Here is a 19,436-nt window from a genome sequence, read left to right on the forward strand (position 1 = left end):
AAAATGTATGAAAACAAACCTTTATGTTCACAATATAAATTAAGACAAAACTAAATAATTTGTTGTGGTAGCACTTGTTAAAATGCAAATGAAGAGAATCTGTAGTGATTTCTTTTATTTATTTGTTAAAAACCAGAGTTGAACACATAGCGGAATCAAACAGAAGGTTCAAAAGAGCATCAGGTTTTTGATAGTGACCTTGCAGTAAATTGATCAGTGGAGTCATAGTCACCTGTGCTGTGATATTAATGTTGTAGTTATATATAACTACTTCAGGCAGATTGCTTTCAAGCCCTTACTGGAGTCCATACAGAATTCTAAACTTGTGTGATACCCGGTATTATTCAATAACAGGTCACTGTTAATGAAGTGTGGTGTTTTATAATTGAATGTAGATCATGTCCATTTTAAGAAAGTTTAAAGCCCTAGGGTTGACTGACCACAGAAACCTGATGAATGTGACAACAAATGCTACAGTATTGTAACGTCACCAGACACATGGAGATTTCACACCTGGTTCACATTCTATTTAGAATGTAGGGAGACAGGTTTTCCTCTACAGAGATCCAATGCATTCTGGTATAAGGCATTCATACTGTACTCAATGGGCTTTCCTCCAGTACAATGTTAATGCCCTCACATTGTAAGCTCATAAAAAGGGTCACTTCTTGCAGGATGCAAGTGAGACAGAGCATCAAGCCAAGACTGGCAACATGGACAGACAGATGGTGTAAAATGCTGCAAGAGGTGAAACAAAAATAATTTACATCCAGTGATTTATAAAGTTCTCAATGCATATGTACAGTTTTCATATATAAATAGACATATGGAATGTCATTTACACAAACACAAGGCAGGTAAAGGTAGAGCACATCCTCCAATAATTCTTATTTAGATATCTTTCAATAATTATTTACTTAATCAACATTATATTAAGAGTCACTCCTCTCCTCTTTACATAACATACATTTTTTCCATTGATATCAACACCATTGATGTATGGCTCTCACCTCCCCTTCAGAGAACAGCAAACCTTCTCATTCTAGTTCTCATTCTAACATGATATTTTTCTACACAAGCCCCCAGAATTAATATTGTTGTAGGAAAGAACCAAATGAAATACTGTTGTGAAGGGTCCTTCAGAAATCTTGGTGGGATCCATTCAACCGAAGAGTGGTTGATTGGGGTGGTAGCATTTACAAGGTTATTATTATCATGCACTCGCAATCCAACAAGATCCCTTTCCCAGCCATAGACCATAGGTAGTTATTAGGCAGCAAGTACCATTTTCTACATCTAAATTAAAGAAAAAACAGAGACATTGGAGCACAGAGATAATAAATAAAATTCTCTGTCAAACAGAGTCGTGACAGTCTGGTAGGCCTGACCCATCCCACTCTGTTAACACCTGCTGAATTCCGTAAGACATACTTGTACTGTTTGCATCAAAGATCTCATGTTAACTTAATTCCAAGAGGGAGAAGGGTTACTCTTAAAGGGGTACCTAGCGTTAGCGCAGTTGCTAACTAACGTTTGCGCAAAGACTAGAAGTTTATGGTAACTGCTAGCATGCTAGTAAATACCATAGACTTCCAGTCATTGTTCAACGCTAGTTAGCATTGGATCACAAAACTACAGTACCTCTAACTTCCTTCACAATGGATGCAGAGACATAGACATTGTATCCCATGAGTTCATCTGCCTCTGGGGAAGTAGATAAATGCCAAAATCCTGAAGTATCCCTTTAAGGTTAACATTTATCAACGCAGCAATCCCATGTCTGCTTTAACCATTTTACTTGTAAATAAAATCACACCCCAAAATGTTTTTTACAGACCATAAAACAAGACAGCCTCTCCAAGTCATTGTGGAGCCCTTCTCTGTCCTCTTGAAGAGCAAGAAAAAAGTCCTTTAAGGAGATTGAAGAGCTATATAGGAATCTGTGTCACGTCAGAAACCGTTTTAAAGCTTAGGTAGTGTCCTCTTCACAATGTTCAGTTGGTTACCACAGTGATGGGAGACATCATGCAAGGACATGATAAAAGTCATGTGTGTCTCTGTCCTCTCCACATCTCTTCCTCTCGCTGTCCCCTCAGCTCCAGTGAGCAGGTGCCCCTGAAACTGACGGCCGAACAATACCCTTTGGAGAAGGCTTGGATCCAAACCAGGACATCTGAAAAACAAAGCGATGTTACGATTATATCAAATGAAATACATGTATCACTGGACTATTAGAACTATAGTTACAACTGTGGAAGGGTCGGGCGCTGGAAAAATAGGAGGGAATTCATCTGGCAACTGGAGGGCTGCTGGGTTCACATCCTGAAGACATTCCCCTACCGTTGGGCCCTTGAGCAAGGCCCTTAACCCCACAACTTGCTCTCCATCTAGGGGTGCTGCACTGCAGCTTGACTCTGTGCCCGTCTCAACTGTATATGTGATGTGTGCTTGAAAGTTATGGTAGCCCAGACTCTTGTCTCTTTCTAATTATATGTGACATATGAATTGTCAATGTTTTATACTCTTCTATATATTCGCATCGACTCCCTATTCACCAGTCTCTAATTAACTATCTGCTTGCACCTGTTGCGCCTGTTACGCACAGTGCCTTCTTAATTTGTTTGTACAACACTGGTGAAGGCATAAGGCCGATACATATGCTCTGTACATTATTTATTTCACTTTTTGTATTCTTTTGAGCATGGATTAAAATCATTATATTATTTTTTGCATCTCGGCCTCCTTGTGTTATTCCTTTTCATGGTTTTGAGTGCGAGTACTTTTGGAACTCTACAGATATTTTCTCTCCCACGCACCGGCCGCCTTTCATTCTAGCCTGTGCGCAAACCCTCATACTGGCTTTCTAGCCTCTTTAAAATAACATTTTCCCTCCGGATGTAGCTTAGGTATTCCAAAATAAACAACAGATAGCAAGTACATTTAAGAAATGAGGCCAATTGAGGACAAAACAGTGTCATGGCCTATTTCATTTGATATACAGTGGGGGAAAAAAGTATTTAGTCAGCCACCAATTGTGCAAGTTCTCCCACTTAAAAAGATGAGAGAGGCCTGTAATTTTCATCATAGGTACACGTCAACTATGACAGACAAATTGAGAAAAAAAGATCCAGAAAATCACATTGTAGGATTTTTAATGCATTTATTTGCAAATTATGGTGGTCACCTACAAACAAGCAAGATTTCTGGCTCTCACAGACCTGTAACTTCTTCTTTAAGAGGCTCCTCTGTCCTCAGACCACTGATAATCTCCCTCGATCTGGGGCTCCACGCAAGATCTCACCTCGTGGGGTCAAAATGATCACAAGAACGGTGAGCAAAAATCCCAGAACCACACGGGGGGACCTAGTGAATGACCTGCAGAGAGCTGGGACCAAAGTAACAAAGCCTACCATCAGTAACACACTACGCCGCCAGGGACTCAAATCCTGCAGTGCCAGACGTGTCCCCCTGCTTAAGCCAGTACATGTCCAGGCCCATCTGAAGTTTGCTAGAGTGCATTTGGATGATCCAGAAGAGGATTCGGAGAATGTCATATGGTCAGATGAAACCAAAATATAACTTTTTGGTAAAAACTCAACTCGTCGTGTTTGGAGGACAAAGAATGCTGAGTTGCATCCAAAGAACACCATACCTACTGTGAAGCATGGGGGTGGAAACATCATGCTTTGGGGCTGTTTTTCTGCAAGGGACCAGGACGACTGATCCGTGTAAAGGAAAGAATGAATGGGGCCATGTATCGTGAGATTTTGAGTGAAAACCTCCTTCCATCAGCAAGGGCATTGAAGATGAAACACGGCTGGGTCTTTCAGCATGATAATGATCCCAAACACACCGCCCGGGCAACGAAGGAGTGGCTTCGTAAGAAGCATTTCAAGGTCCTGGAGTGGCCTAGCCAGTCTACAGATCTCAACCCCATAGAAAATCTTTGGAGGGAGTTGAAAGTCCGTGTTGCCCAGCGACAGCCCCAAAACATCACTGCTCTAGAGGAGATCTGCATGGAGGAATGGGTAAAAATACCAGCAACAGTGTGTGAAAACCTTGTGAAGACTTACAGAAAACGTTTGACCTGTGTCATTGCCAACAAAGGGTATATGACAAAGTATTGAGAAACTTTTGTTATTGACCAAATACTTATTTTCCACCATAATTTGCAAATAAATTCATTAAAAATCCTACAATGTGATTTTCTGGATTTTTTTTCCTCATTTTGTCTGTCATAGTTGACGTGTACCTATGACGAAATTGACAGGCCTCTCTCATCTTTTTAAGTGGGAGAACTTGCACAATTGGTGGCTGACTAAATACTTTTTTTCCCCCACTGTACACTGGCTGTGGTATGGCCATAACGCCCATTCATTTGACAGAGGAGTTTCAGGGAACAGATGTCTGAAAGGAGAAAGTCACCTTGTACTCCAGTGTCTCCTTTAACATGTCCTCTTCCTCACCAGTGAAGTTCAGCAACACAGACACCGCTCTGATCAGCTGATAGGCCTATGAGACAGAGCGACATGGGGACAGGGAGAGATTTAGACTTCAGCCATGACCATAGACATCCAATACTGATGGGTCTAGCTACGATAACAGGGACCAGGTGGGTTGCTCTCACCTCAGCCTCTCTGGACGACATAAATTTTAGCACCACGTGTTTGAGGTACTCAAAGTTGATCTCTCGTGAGTCATTGAGGTCAGAAGTGTTGGTGACAGTGGTGTTTGGGCCAGGGGCTGGGGCTGGAGTGGGCTCAGTGAAGGTTCTGTCTGGCCTCTCCTGCCTCTCTCCTCTCCCTTCCTGGGCCCTTTCCTTCCCCTCTAACTCCATTTCAGGTTTCAGCTTCTGCAACAGGAACACACAGGCACAAACCATCACACACAAAACTCAGCACATGGACCATATTCAATCAATGGAAGAAATATTGGATTTAGATTGGATGCTCATACTAAAAGGTATCTAAATGTCACACCAGCTCCTTCTGCAAGGTCCTCTTCAGCTCAGCTAGCCTCTGCTGCAGCTGCTTAATGGTCTGTAAAGCAACAGGCATCCAATCAATAACAGCACACAAACACTGAAATGGACCTGTTCCAGATATTTCAGACAAGGAGTAATTATCCGAACATGCCTGTGTGGTGATCACGGTTTTTGGTTGGCCCAGTACTGACCTTGTTCTTGTCACTAAGCTGCTGCTCCAGGTCTCTGTTGGCCTTCTGCATGTGGTCCAGGTCGTCCACGGTCCCATTCTGGTCCGGTTCACACACCTCTGGAGTCTGCAGCTGCAACGTCAGGGTCTCCACCTCCACCTCCAGCTCAGATACCTGAGACACACACACACACGCACAGTCAGACAACACATGCAAAAAGTATAATCTGTAATGACAGACTTGAGTTATGTACAGTATGGAAGCTAAGGAGGACATTAAAAACAGGGTTAAAGTGGCGTAATGGCTGTGCCCGCTGTGTGTGTTCGGACCCGTGACTGGCAGGAATCCAGATGCTCGGTCTGGGTGAGGAGCTCCTGCCTCAGGCTGACCAGCTGGCTGTCCTTCTCCTCCTCCCTCTTCTGGGCCCATGCCCGCAGCCTCTCCCCCTCGTCCTGCAGCTGGGACAGGGAGCTCTGGGCCCTCTGCAACTCTGCAACACAAACACAGTGGAAGGGAGCATCAGACACTACACAGTATTAAGTCAACACTACAACTTCCAAATTCACATAGCAAGGCAGACAGAGGAAAAGTGCACCTGACAGAGAAATTAAGTGTTTACCATTGCGAAGTGTTTGGAGTTCCTCCTCTCTCTGCTTCAACTGCTCAGTGATGTGGGCCAGTTCCTGCGATGTTGTTTGAAGTGATGTCGTCATCTGTCCTACCTGGAAAAGGAGACAGTAAACGTATAATTTATTTAGGAGCACAATCGAAACAAGCTGAATTCATGAATTTGTAACAGATCACTCGCTGCCCGAGTATGATTAAGTCAATAGCATTGGCAATTTTGTAAAACCTTGTTCCAACACAGTGTAGAGAATGTTGTTTGTTATTTAAAAGAGTACAGAAAAAATGTATGATGTGATAGTGAGTATGATGTCTCTCCAGACCTGTAGTTGGAGCTCCTCCTTCTGTCTCCTGGTGTCCTCCAGAGCCATCGCTATCTCCACACTCACTGTCTGCCTACTGCTCAGCTCCGACTGGGGTCACATACAGGGACATCATTTTTAAAATGGTATTTAACCTTTATTTAACTAGGCAAGTCAGTTAAGAACACATTCTTATTTACAATGAAGGCCTACCCCTGCCAAACCCGGACGACGCTGGGCCAATTGTGCGACGCCCTATGGGCTCCCAATCACGGCCGGATTGTGATACAGCCTGTAATCGATCCAGGGTCTGTAGTGATGCCTCTACCACTGAGATGCACTGAGATGTAGTGCCTTAGACCGCTGCATCATTACCCCATGTGTACGGGCAACAGGACCATTTCTTGGAGTTGTAATGCAGTAGCTATTCTCATAGAAATGGGTGTGGCACAGCATGCAAAAAAATCTGGAGTGACCCAAGAATACAATTGAATTTATCATGAAATCTGTGACATCCTGTTTTCAACTGACTGCCTAATATAAAGCAGGAAGTGTGTCTGACCCTGGCCTGCTCCAGCTCCTCTGCCCGTCTCCTCAAAGCCACGTCAGCTTCATCCCTCCCTCTCAGCAGAGCTCCTCTCGCCTCCTCCAACTCACTCTGGGAAACACAAAACAGAAATGGGTGGGGGGAGAGGTGGGTGAGGGAGAGAGATGTGGGATAGGGACAGAGAAAAATAGATAAAGGGATGTTAGCGAAAGAAAAGCAGAAATTACAGGGCGTAGGATCACAGTCTAATAACGATAGATACATATTTTATGGCCTTGTTTGAGAGTCCCGATAATGTGCAATTACCAATCCACCGAGACCAATGGATAAGCTGATCAAAATCTGCATCGAAACTATCAAATACCAAAGTAAAAATGTACCTTAACAGGTATGTCACTGAGAACAGTTTAGTGAACAAAAATGTCAACATCTACAGAGCAAGTGAGAGCTGAGAACTGTAACTCACAATCCTAGCTTGGGCAGAGGTGTGCTCTGTGTCTTTCTCTGTCTGCAGTGCAGAGAGCTGCTCCTCCATCCAGCCTGCCCTCTCCTGGCCCTGCTGCCGCTCTGCAGACACCTGCTGCTGCAGACTGTCCCTCTCCACACTCCACTCTGCATGCTGGGGGTGACCACAGGGGAAAGGGCAGTCTCAGCATCACACATACTTACATTAACTGTGTCTCTGGCTCCCATAAGATACATGAAGAAGTCTAATCAAGGAATAAAAGGTTCAACTGCATTTGCTCCAGCCTCAGCTTCAACTTTATTTACAGTGGTGGTAGAGCATCTTTCACCGTACTCGGACAAACATTTACCAGTTCGTCCAGGCGTGCTTGCTTGTCGGTGATCTGCTGCTCAGTGTTCTTGAGCCTCTCGTTGCTCTCCTGCACCTGCTGTTCCAGACCTGCTATCTGTAAGACAGAGAGCGACATGGGGCTGTGTGTGAGAGACTGAAGGTAGAGCGCACAAGGAGAAAGAACGAAGAGAGAGCACAGGTCTGAAATGCTTACATTGTTCTCTCCCACCAGTGTGCCTGATCGCTTACCTGTGCGTCCGTTCTCTCTCTGTAGTTCTTGGAAGAGTCGTCTTTGTGTCGTAGCAGGTTCTGTAGTTCAGTTACATTGTTGTTGATTCTGGATATCTGGGAGAGATAGAATATGCTTACCAGATGTGTTCATACAATTGTTCATATGTTGCTGTTAACTAATGGAGCATCTAAGCCAGTTGCATGTGAAGAACTATAGAACTCTGATGAAGAGGTAGAGAGAGGGCTGTTTACCTGAGTCTCCAGTGAGCTAACCGTGTCTGCATGGTTGGTGCGTGCCTGCAGCAGCTCCACTCTCATGTCCTCCAGCCTCCGCTCCAGAGTGGACTTCTACACATTAACACACAGGGGAAAAAACAAAGACTGCTGAACACTTGAACTGACCATTTGCACTGACTCTCCGCACCTTAGCACACATGCACTCACACACCCATATGCACAAACACATACACACACACACACTCACGCTACATACACACCACGACTGCTGCTATTGGACTTTATTTATTATTGCTAAAAATATCGCACAAAACCCTTTCCTCTCCATATCCCCCTTCCCCGGCACACGTGTAAATATTATACTGTACATTTGTTTGAGTGCCTTCCTTGTATTTATACTTCTGCTAAATGTTTATTCTGTTGTTATTCCATGAACCCTTTACACTCGTACCCGTATACAGGTTGGAAATGGCAGATTTGGACACAGATAAGCGCCTAAATTGGAACGCAGTGGCTGTACAGTAACATGCTATACATGACATCAAAGCTCAGGCTCTCCGCTTCAGAGCGCTGTATGGGTTTTGACTGACAGACGTTCTGAACTTGAGCACCACACGACAAGAAGTTGCCCCCATCCCTTCCACTAATTGGGCAACTGGAAGATATTGGCCGCAGGACACGCACCTGAATGCACTCATGATTCCTTTCTATGCGCACCAAAATGACAATCTGTTTCTCTGAATTGCCTTGTGAAAGCCTAACTGTAAGATCATATTTTATAACTTAGCTAGTCATGTTGGCAATAGAACAAGCTTTCAAATGATGCCCACCTGACCCAGAATAGGATTTATAATGGAAGGTTTTTGGATTGCGTAAACAACAACAGTAATTGTGTGATGACGGGGATGCAGGGTTGTGTTCCAAACAAAACAACTACTAGTGTGCTTGCTCTAGTTCCTCAACAGCACAGCTAGGAGAGCTCTAAAATGCACCTTATAGATGAAGACTCTTCTTTGAGTCATTAAAGTGCATTGAAGTTACTTAGGAACTGTGCACACTTCGGAGAGGTGTGTGGCCACTTGGAGACACCAGTTAGTCCTCTCACTCAAACCCTTGTCATTTTCTTGTCTTATGTTGCACCTACCCCACATTTTCCATGAAAAATCTTATGTTACTGAATGTATCAAGAGTATTTTCAAATTTCGTTATCAACAAATGTGGCAAAAAGTACAGAAATTGTCAAATGCACATAAAAGTGTAATGTTTGGATTCAGTGTTGTGTCAGGTGAACTATTGTGTCCTCAACTTTGGTCTAATAATTTTCCCATAATCTTCAAACTGTTCTTTTTCAATTGCTACCATGCTTATGCATATGCATTTCATATTTCTTCTGTAAGAAACGTTTCAATTTAGCCCTTTCCATATAGGCCAAGGGTTAAGCTTCTAAATGATTTGTATTAATTCTTTGTTATAGTTATTGTACTGTTTAGAGGTGAACCTGCAAGTAAGCATTTCATTGTACTGTGTACACCATGTGTTTCTGTGCATATGACAAATAAGCTTGACTTGAAATGCATCACCATTCAAATCAAATTTTATTTGTCACATGCTTCGTAAATAACAGATGTGGACTAACAGTGAAATACTTACTTATGGTTCTTTAAGGTATTTTCCTTATACCAATTCCACAGGAGTCCTCTGTCTTTAGGATTAGCTGTTGTAGTTACCTCTTTGAGCAGCTCCTGGAGGAGCTCGTCTTCACTCAGGTTACCCTGCAGACGTCTCTCCAGAGAGGAGACCTTCTCCTGCAGGTCCAGCAGCACACGCTCCTTGTCCTCATCAGTCACTGCTGCCTGGGGACCACAACAGGGAGAGAGAGGGATGGGGCAATTATAGAGCATACTGAATGAGGAGGAGGAGGGGTTAGATACTGGCAATTCCACGGTAATGGAAATACACTGAGACTCCGATTTTTCGTTTATGCCAAACTAAAACAATTAATTTCAAAGTTTTACAAACCATACAACTCTATGCACAATGACTACTTTGAACAATTTACACAGTAAAACTTTCACTGGAAAAACTGCAGATTTGGTAACAGAAATATGGAATTGCCCATATAAGGAGTTACATGGTGGTCTGGTCTTACCTTGTGTTGCTGCAGCTTCAGGGCATTGTGCTCTGTTTGTAAGGTATGGAGAGACTTCTCTACAGCTGCTTCCGCGCTCCGCGACTGAGAACACACACACACACAATTAGATTGCTACATTCTGAAAAATGTTATAAACTGTTATCATCACATTTATCTAACTGTATTCATATGCTGTCATTACAGATATGTACCATTTCAATACAGTGAAAGGATTTTTCAAGGAAGCATCTATAGGTTAGAGGGCTAACCTTCTGGAAGTCCTCAGACACCTGTTGGATGACCTTCTGCAGGTTCTGGCCTCTGCCCTCCAGCTCAGCGATCTTCTTCTCAGCCTCCTCCCTGACCTCCAGCAGCTCCTCTCTTAATGAGACCACACACACACAACCCTGTACTGTTAGACAACAACCAAAACCTCAGAAAACCCAGAAGAAAACAGGCAGACTTCATCAAGAGATTTAGCACACAAACTCTCCCTTATCAGTAAGGTCATTATTTTCAGTCATGATGATAAGCATCTCCAACTACTGAATTCATGGCAATCTCTGTGTCCTGTCCTAACCTTTCGATCTCCAGCTCGGTGTTGAGCCTACAACTTTCCTGATGCTCCTCTCCCAGAGCCCGCAGCTTCTCCTGGGCTTCGGCCAAACCCTTCTTGGCCGTCTGCAGCTCGGCCTCCTTCTGCTGGAGCTCTCGCTCCCGCTGTCCCAGCTGCTCCTCCTTCCTCAGTAACTACCATAACGAAACAGGACACACCACAGAAAAGACTTCACTAAAACAAATGTTTAACTACCATTATTGTCTAGGGTAATAGAAAAACTTTTGATCCCACCAAAGCGTTGTTTTACCAAGGTGGATCATTACCGACATAGCTACAGCTTGGATCAGAATAGACAGACAGATAAAGCACAAAACGACATGTGTATGTTTGAATTGCCTCCTACATGCCATGTGGTGGGTTAGTGTTAGACAGTGGGACCTTGTTGTCCATAGTGCGTACCATGTGTTTGACTTTGGCGAGCTCCTGCTGCTGGAAGCCCTCCAGCTCATCCAGGTCATCTCTCTTCTGGAACAGAGTGAGGCTCTGCTCCATCATCTCATCTAGCCGCACAGACAGAGCTGCCTTCTCCTGAGGGGCACAGACAGAATAGATCTCTCATCTACAAAGACGATGACTGACTGGCTGAATGAGAACATAGAATGCTAGTTAGATGTTAGAATGTTAGTTAGATGTTAGCGTACCTGATCTAGCGTAGCCATCCTTTCCATCCATTCCTACAGACAAAGACAGGACTTAATCTAACTATAAACACACACAAGCGTATGCCTCGTGGTGCAAAGGATATGATGCTCACCTGATCTTTCTTGTCCAGGGCCAAAGCCATGCCTTCGGCCATTTTGGCTCTATTGGTCTGGTGAGTCTCATTCTGGTCCTGCAGTTTCCTCATGGAGGCTGGGTAGTAAAAGAAAGCGAGAGAACGAGAGAGAGAAATAATTAGCAATACAACTGGCTAGCCAAAGATGGATCAATTGAAACAGCAGGTTGTAGATTTGTCAGTGGTTGGTAGCTGCTAGCTTTGAAAGCTTTAAAAGGGTGAGAGTAATATTGACCATAGAATGTGTCCAGTAAGCCAAGCTAGGTGTTTCCAAGAAGCAAAGGCAAGCAGTGCATCTAAGCATGGCCAACACAGACATCCCAAATGGACTTATTTTTATAGATGTTTTATTGTTATTGGTTACGTTAGTACATTGGTGTTTGTTATAACATTGATTATTACCAAAAAAGGGAAGTAATAGACATTTACATACTGATAAAACATCCACTGTTTTATATTGTCTCATATAATTGTCATAGCAGAAATACTTACCTACTTACAACAGTGCCAAAAACATTTCAAAACAATGATGTCAAGAAGCATGCAAGTCCCTTGTTTCAACAATAGATTTTTTAAATATGGAAACCTATAGAAGTGACAGCATATGATTCTGAGCCCCTCCTTGAGCGAGTGATGGTGCTTTGGGTGACCATTACCACAGCCAGCAGACAAACAAATGAGAGAAAGAAAGAAAGAAAGAAAGCAAAATGAGAGGAGATTGGAGAATAAAAGTACGTACAATCCTGATGTTTTTCTAATGCAATTTCAAGCTTGTCCTTGGTCTTCTGCATAAGTTGGAGTTGCTCAGCGTAGCCTAGTGGCAGGAGGTGGGGTGATGGAATACCAACAGCACATAAAACACACATGTACACACACACAGGAAAGGGGGACAGGGGGATGAGAGTACAAGCCACGGGGAGGAGGAGGAATAAAATAAATGGAGAGGCATATAAAATAAAATAAAACATGATTGAGAAAAAATGGAAGGAAAAAACAATGATTTTCTTAGATGAGAAAACCATCCTGGTTAAGAGGCTGCGTGAAGATGTGCGACTTTTAACCTTTTCTAAGGGGTCAGACACACCACCTCTAAGGGAGGAGTAGCTATCACACTAATCTGGGAGAAAAGACACACAGAACCTAAAAGGTAGACTAAAAGCCATGGCATTTGCTCTTAACGTTCACCAGATGGGAATTTGGTAAAGAATAAAGAAAAATTGTAAAAGATACCCTATCATACCTTTTGTGAGGGCCGGTGTTAACAAAAGCCATGAGGTCGAGACAGAAGCCAGACATTACCCGTTGGTTATGTGACCTTTGACCTGAGTATACTGCTCTTGGTAAAAGTTGTCTCTAAGCACAATAGACACAGATCAGACCAAACCTAACCTTAATTATGGTTGGGGGAAATGCAAAACTAACCTTAGATCAGTGTCTAGGCCTAGGCGCAACCACATCATCCTACTCTGATTAAACTGGCTCCATACAGACATGTCTTACCTGATAGTTTGGCCTCCAGCTTGCGAATCTGATCATTCCTTCTGAGGATCTGGGAGGAGAGGTCGTCCCTGGAGCTACTGCCATCAGAAGCCTGGAGGTCAACACAAACACACAGAATAGAGGGATCCTCATCAGCACAGCAGGTCATACTGGAGCTTCCATGGTTATGGCGCAGCAGGTACTAGAAACATATACAGTGGGGAGAACAAGTATTTGATACACTGCCGATTTTGCAGGTTGTCCTACTTACAAAGCATGTAGAGGTCTGTAATTTTTATCATAGGTACACTTCAACTGTGAGAGGTGGAATCTAAAACAAAAATCCAGAAAATCACATTGTATGATTTTTAAGTAATTAATTTGCATTTTATTGCATGACATAAGTATTTGATACATCAGAAAAGCAGAACTTAATATTTGGTACAGAAACCTTTGTTTGCAATTACAGAGATCATACGTTTCCTGTAGGTCTTGACCAGGTTTAACACACACTGCAGCAGGGATTTTGGCCCACTCCTCCATACAGACCTTCTCCAGATCCTTCAGGTTTCGGGGCTGTCACTGGGCAATACGGACTTTCAGCTCCCTCCAAAGATTTTCTATTGGGTTCAGGTCTGGAGACTGGCTAGGCCACTCCAGGACCTTGAGATGCTTCTTACGGAGCCACTCCTTAGTTGCCCTGGCTGTGTGTTTCGGGTCGTTGTCATGCTGGAAGACCCAGCCACGACCCATCTTCAATGCTCTTACTGAGGGAAGGAGGTTGTTGGCCAAGATCTCGCGATACATGGCCCCATCCATCCTCCCCTCAATACGGTGCAGTCGTCCTGTCCCCTTTGCAGAAAAAGATCCCCAAAGAATGATGTTTCAACCTCCATGCTTCACGGTTGGGATGGTGTTCTTGGGGTTGTACTCATCCTTCTTCTTCCTCCAAACACAGCGAGTGGAGTTTAGACCAAAAAGCTATATTTTTGTCTCATCAGACCACATGACCTTCTCCCATTCCTCCTCTGGATCATCCAGATGGTCATTGGCAAACTTCAGACGGGCCTGGACATGCGCTGGCTTGAGCGGGGGGACCTTGCGTGCACTGCAGGATTTTAATCCATGACAGCGTAATGTGTTACTAATGGTTTTCTTTGAGACTGTGGTCCCAGCTCTCTTCAGGTCATTGACCAGGTCCTGCCGCGTAGTTCTGGGCTGATCCCTCACCTTCCTCATGATCATTGATGCCCCACGAGGTGAGATCTTGCATGATTGACCGTCATCTTGAACTTCTTCCATTTTCTAATAATTGCGCCAACAGTTGTTGCCTTATCACCAAGCTGCTTGCCTATTGTCCTGTAGCCCATCCCAGCCTTGTGCAGGTCTACAATTTTATCCCTGATGTCCTTACACAGCTCTCTGGTCTTGACCATTGTGGAGAGATTGGAGTCTGTTTGATTGAGTGTGTGGACAGGTGTCTTTTATACAGGTAACGAGTTCAAACAGGTGCAGTTAATACAGGTAAAGAAAAACTAACAGGTCTGTGAGAGCCGGAATTCTTACTGGTTGGTAGGTGATCAAATACTTATGTCATGCAATAAAATGCAAATTAATTACTTAAAAATCATACAATGTGATTTACTGGATTTTTGTTTTAGATTCCGTCTCTCACAGTTGAAGTGTACCTATGATAAAAAATTACAGACCTCTACATGCTTTGTAAGTAGGAAAACCTGCAAAATCGGCAGTGTATCAAATACTTGTTCTCCCCACTGTATGTTGTGGATGTTGTAGAATCTATGAAATATCCCACTGACAAGATCTATATTAATGATATTTCATATCAGAGGTACCCAACTCATGTCTATGAGCGTGTTTAGGGCAATTCCATGGTCACAGAATGATCTTTCACTTTAAAATGTATGTCAAACAAAAAACAATGATTTCAAATTTAAACAAACCATGCAACTCTATGCACAAGGACTACTTTTAACAATTTACACTGAACATTTTACAAAAACTTGAAGAACAGTGCAGATGCAAAGTTTGGTAACAGAATGACGGTTTGTGCGTGATTTTACTTTACTACAAATTTAATGAGGGATAGCCTACCAGGTGATTGGATCTTATTACCAGTCAATTACTTAAATAATTCAAAATAGTGCAAATGACAAAGGAAAGACGCATCAGCCCCAAGACACTGGATCTGAGTAACACTGTAAGAAGAGCCACTCCATTCATATTGTCAACCGTAGGCTGGGGGGGGGGGGTAAAATCACAACTGAACTGATTAACACTTCTGACGCTTTCCAATAACATCAACAAAAATTCTGTATCTTATGATATTCTGAAAGTAATATAATATCTAACACAACAGTGCAATGTGGAATAACACCATCACATTGTCTACTGATTAGCCTCAAAGATTTAAGCGGAATTGTCTCTACATACAGTATGTTAAGCTACCTTCTCCAAAAGAGAAAAGGAACAGTGTGTGTTCTAGTGCCTACAAGTCATGTGTGGTCAAGTGAACAGAGCAGGGCAGATCTGACACCCGAGCAGGGCTTCATATTACACAGGTTTGCACCTTAAGACTCAACAATGCATTAAAGGGATAGTTCGGGATTTTGGCAATGACTTCCCCAGAGTCAGATGAACTCGTGGATACCATTTTTATGTATCTGCATCCAGTATGAAGAAATGTATGGAGTTTCGCAAGCCAATGCTAACTAGTGTTAGCGCAATGACGAAGTCTACAGGAACAGCTAGCCAGGAACAGGTAGCATACTTGCTGTTCCCATAGACTTCCAGTCATTACGCTAACACTAGTTAGCAATTGCGCTAACGCTAGTTAGCAACTTCCTTCAAACTGCATGCAGAGACATAAGTAAAGAAAGGGCCTCATTGAAAGGGTAAGTACAGAAAGGGCCTCATTGTCGAAATCCTTAACTATCCCTTTATCCTGCTCTATGATGGGGAATATTTCTGAATTCATGTCATCATTGACAAAAGAGTGGTGGTATCACACTCGTACATTTACACACTTGACCATGGAATCCACTGGCTTCTGGATGCCAATCTCCAGACACACCTAACCATATAACAACAGGATAGCTGACTCACAGACCCAAATCATAAACCAAGAGGCAATGTCAACAGAATATAGGCAGCCTACTTGTACAGTACCAGTCAAAAGTTTGGACACACCTACTCATTCAAGGGTTTTTCTTTATTTTTACTATTTTCTATATTGTAGAATAATAGTGAAGACATCAAAACTATGAAATAACACATATGGAATCATGTAGTAACCAAAAAAGTGCCTTGATGACAGCTTTGCACACTCTTGGCATTCTCTCAACCAGCTTGATGTTGACCTGGAATGCATTTCAATTAACAGGTGTGTCTTCTTAAAAGTTAATTTGTGGAATTTCTTTCCTTCTTAATGCTTTTGAGCCAATCAGTTGTGTTGTGACAAGGTAGGGGGGGGTATACAGAATATATCCCTATTTGGTAAAAGACCAAGTCCATATTATGGCAAGAACAGCTCAAATAAGCAAAGAGAAACGACAGTCCATCATTACTTTAAGACATGAAGGTCAGTCAATACGGAAAATGTCAAGAATTTAGAAAGTTTCTTCAAGTGCAGTCGCAAAAACCATCAAGCGCTATGATGAAACTGGCTCTCATGAGGACCGCCACAGGAATGGAAGACCCAGAGTTACCTCTGCTGCAGAGGATAAGTTCAGTAGAGTTACCAGTCTCAGAAATTGCAGCCCAAATAAATGCTTCACAGAGTTCAAGTCACAGACACATCTCAACATCAACTGTTCAGAGAGGACTGTGTGAATCAGGCCTTCATGGTCGAATTGCTGCAAATAAACCACTACTAAAGGACACCAATAATAAGAAGAGACCTGCTTGGGCCAAGAAACATGAGCAATCGACATTAGACCGGTGGAAATGTGTCCTTTGGTCTGGAGTCCAAATTGAAGATTTTTGGTTCCAACCGCTGTGTCTTTGTGAGACGCGGTGTGGGTGAACGGATGATCGCCGCATATTTAGTTCCATCTGTAAAGCATGGAGGAGGAGGTGTTATGGTGTGGGGGTGCTTTGCTGGTGACACTGTCTGTGATTTATTTAGAATTCAAGGCACACTTAACCAGCATGGCTACCACAGCATTCTGCAGCGATACGCCATGCCATCCTTTTTGGGCTCAGTGGGACTATAATTTGTTCTTCAACAGGACAATGACCCAACACACCTCCAGGCTGTGTAAGGGCTATTTTACCAAGAAGGAGAGTGATGGAGTGCTGCATCAGATTAACTGGCCTCCACAATCCCCCGACCTCAACCCAATTGAGATGGTTTGGGATGAGTCGGACGGCATAGTGAAGGAAAAGCAGCCAACAAGTGCTCAGCATATGTAGGAACTCCTTCAAGACTGTTGGAAAAGCATTCCAGGTCAAGCTGGTTGAGAGAATGCCAAGAGTGTGCAAAGCTGTCATCAAGGCAAAGGGTGGCTATTTGAAGAATTTCAAATATAAAATATATTTTGATTTGTTTAACACTTTTTTGGTTACTACATGATTCCATATGTGTTGTTTCATAGTTTTAATGTCTTCACTATTATTCTACAAAGAAAAACCCTTGAATGAGTAGGTGTGTCCAAACTTTTGACTGGTAATGTATATAAAAAGACAATTACACCATACTTCAAAACGCAGCAAATCGCTTCACTGCTCTTTCCCTGGCTCTGCATACTGTAAGTCTTGTACATTAGGTCTACTATTTCGCTGATATTCATAAAGCCAATATTAGATATCCATCTCAAAGTGCGAATGCAGCACTGTTTACACCACAGTGCAAGGGCGATCTGATATGTTGCATGTAAATGGTAGTGATTTACATCATCATGACAGTCCCTGGGGCTCCATTACACAGGAGAAACACTGATGGAGGGCCTGGGCCATTCCTGTCAGGTAGGCAGAATCTCTCAAAACACTGAGAAAGCCTATCATGTTATAGATCAGTTATGTTGAATTGAAAGAGTGTAAACGATATAAATGACCTTTGTTTGCATTTCATATGTGCAAAACTTAAGCCTACTGAAATTAGAGGCCACAAGCCATCCTTTCAAAGAAACCTCCCAGCTTTTCTTCCATGATGTCTTCCTTGTAGAATAGCCTGGGAAACCTTGTTTCGTGTCATGTGACCAACTGTGGTCCTCTGTAGCTCAGCTGGTAGAGCACGGCGCTTGTAACTCCAAGGTAGTGGGTTCGATCCCCGGGACCACCCATACACAAAAAATGTATGCACGCATGACTGTAAGTCGCTTTGGATAAAAGCGTCTGCTAAATGGCATATTATTATTATTATTACTCTTAGTGGGTTCAAAGGATGACTGGCATGGACAGTGAGGTAACAATACTTGTACTTACAAAATCATCCCCGGAGTCTGCCCCCACTGACGTAATGGACTCTTTGCTGCAGGAGCGAGGCATGCGGACTCCGGTCCGGGGGGCAGTGGCAGCCTCCTCAGCAATCTTCTTTTTCAGTTTGGCAAACATCTCCACCTTGCCTTAGTGTTTCTTTACCCAAGTGTACTGCCTGCTACTAGTTCTCTCCCCAAAAGCTCCACAATGCAAGTCCTCTGTCACTCGGGCTGTGGTCGTTCTGGGTCCCAGAACAGCTGTATTCCAGTGTAGCCTCCTCTCACAGAAAGGGAAACTGTCATTGTCATTCCTCTTTCAATCTGAAATAGACAACAGAGTGAGTCATGGCAATCAGCATAAAAACTATTAGAAATGCTGAATGAGGATATGCTACTGACTGTAGCTAGCTGATAAGTCGTTTTGGCCTTATGATTTGTGATGTCACCAGATCAGTTGACACGTACGTGACAGCAGGTTTAGTTAGCAGGTTTGCGAAGACATACATATGAAGAGGCTAATGATATTTCAGCTGGATGACACGACAATGTAGCTAACTAGCTACTCAGTCTTGGCAAGGATGGCTGCTCTCTTGCTAGCTTTCATTAGCAGTTTCCGAATAGTTCGTTACCATTCTGTAAAAAACCCAACATTTCGAGATTTAAGAAATCTGTCGGCACCAGCTAACTGTTCACGGCTGTTTGATCATGTCAATTCCAGGAAGAGACAGAAGATTTCAACAAATGATGCCTATCAGCTAGCTACCTAGCCAGTTTTACAAACGCTGTCGCTGTTATTGTTAGCCTAGCTAGCGAAGTTAGCCAGCTAATCAAGGGAATCTCTTACCGTATGAACTCCGACAAAGTAACACATTCCCAGTGAAGCCCATTGTGTTTAACGTATTCTCTGCAATGAATAGCAACTCTACCGTTTCCCAATGTAATAACTACAAATATACTGCTTTACGACAAATTTATTACTATGTCTGGACTGTTTCTTTGGCTAGCTCGCTTACATCAACACGTAATATGCCAGTACACTGCGTCCGTGTTCATTGGACAAATCTAAAAGGGTGTGGAAAGGGATTCGCTCTACTTCATGTCAG

At 43.1% G+C, this 19,436-nt stretch overlaps 1 protein-coding gene across 2 annotated transcripts; it reads right to left on the bottom strand.

Annotated features, from left to right (window-relative positions):
* Positions 1-102: 102 nt before the first annotated feature.
* Positions 103-19,328, bottom strand: LOC311144543 (golgin subfamily A member 1-like). 2 transcript variants are annotated; one of them, XM_084180571.1, is made up of 24 exons: positions 19,178-19,328; positions 18,341-18,654; positions 12,917-13,007; positions 12,156-12,230; positions 11,396-11,493; positions 11,283-11,315; positions 11,041-11,169; positions 10,603-10,772; positions 10,292-10,403; positions 10,041-10,124; positions 9,619-9,744; positions 7,907-8,002; positions 7,673-7,768; positions 7,443-7,538; positions 7,094-7,246; positions 6,643-6,738; positions 6,102-6,191; positions 5,774-5,876; positions 5,484-5,644; positions 5,176-5,328; positions 4,980-5,039; positions 4,628-4,852; positions 4,426-4,512; positions 103-2,173 (listed from the first exon to the last, which is right to left on the bottom strand). In XM_084180571.1, the coding sequence occupies exons 2-24, from the start codon at positions 18,467-18,469 to the stop codon at positions 2,093-2,095; spliced, it is 2,544 nt and encodes an 847-aa protein (XP_084036697.1). In that variant the 5' UTR covers positions 18,470-18,654; positions 19,178-19,328; the 3' UTR covers positions 103-2,092. The 2 variants fall into 2 exon arrangements, with proteins under 2 accessions (XP_084036697.1, XP_084036698.1); XM_084180572.1 differs by lacking the exon at positions 11,283-11,315.
* Between the last annotated feature and the right edge of the window lie 108 nt (positions 19,329-19,436).

Source organism: Coregonus lavaretus (assembly GCF_964263955.1).
Source record: "Coregonus lavaretus genome assembly, chromosome: 17".
Lineage (NCBI taxonomy): Eukaryota > Metazoa > Chordata > Actinopteri > Salmoniformes > Salmonidae > Coregonus > Coregonus lavaretus.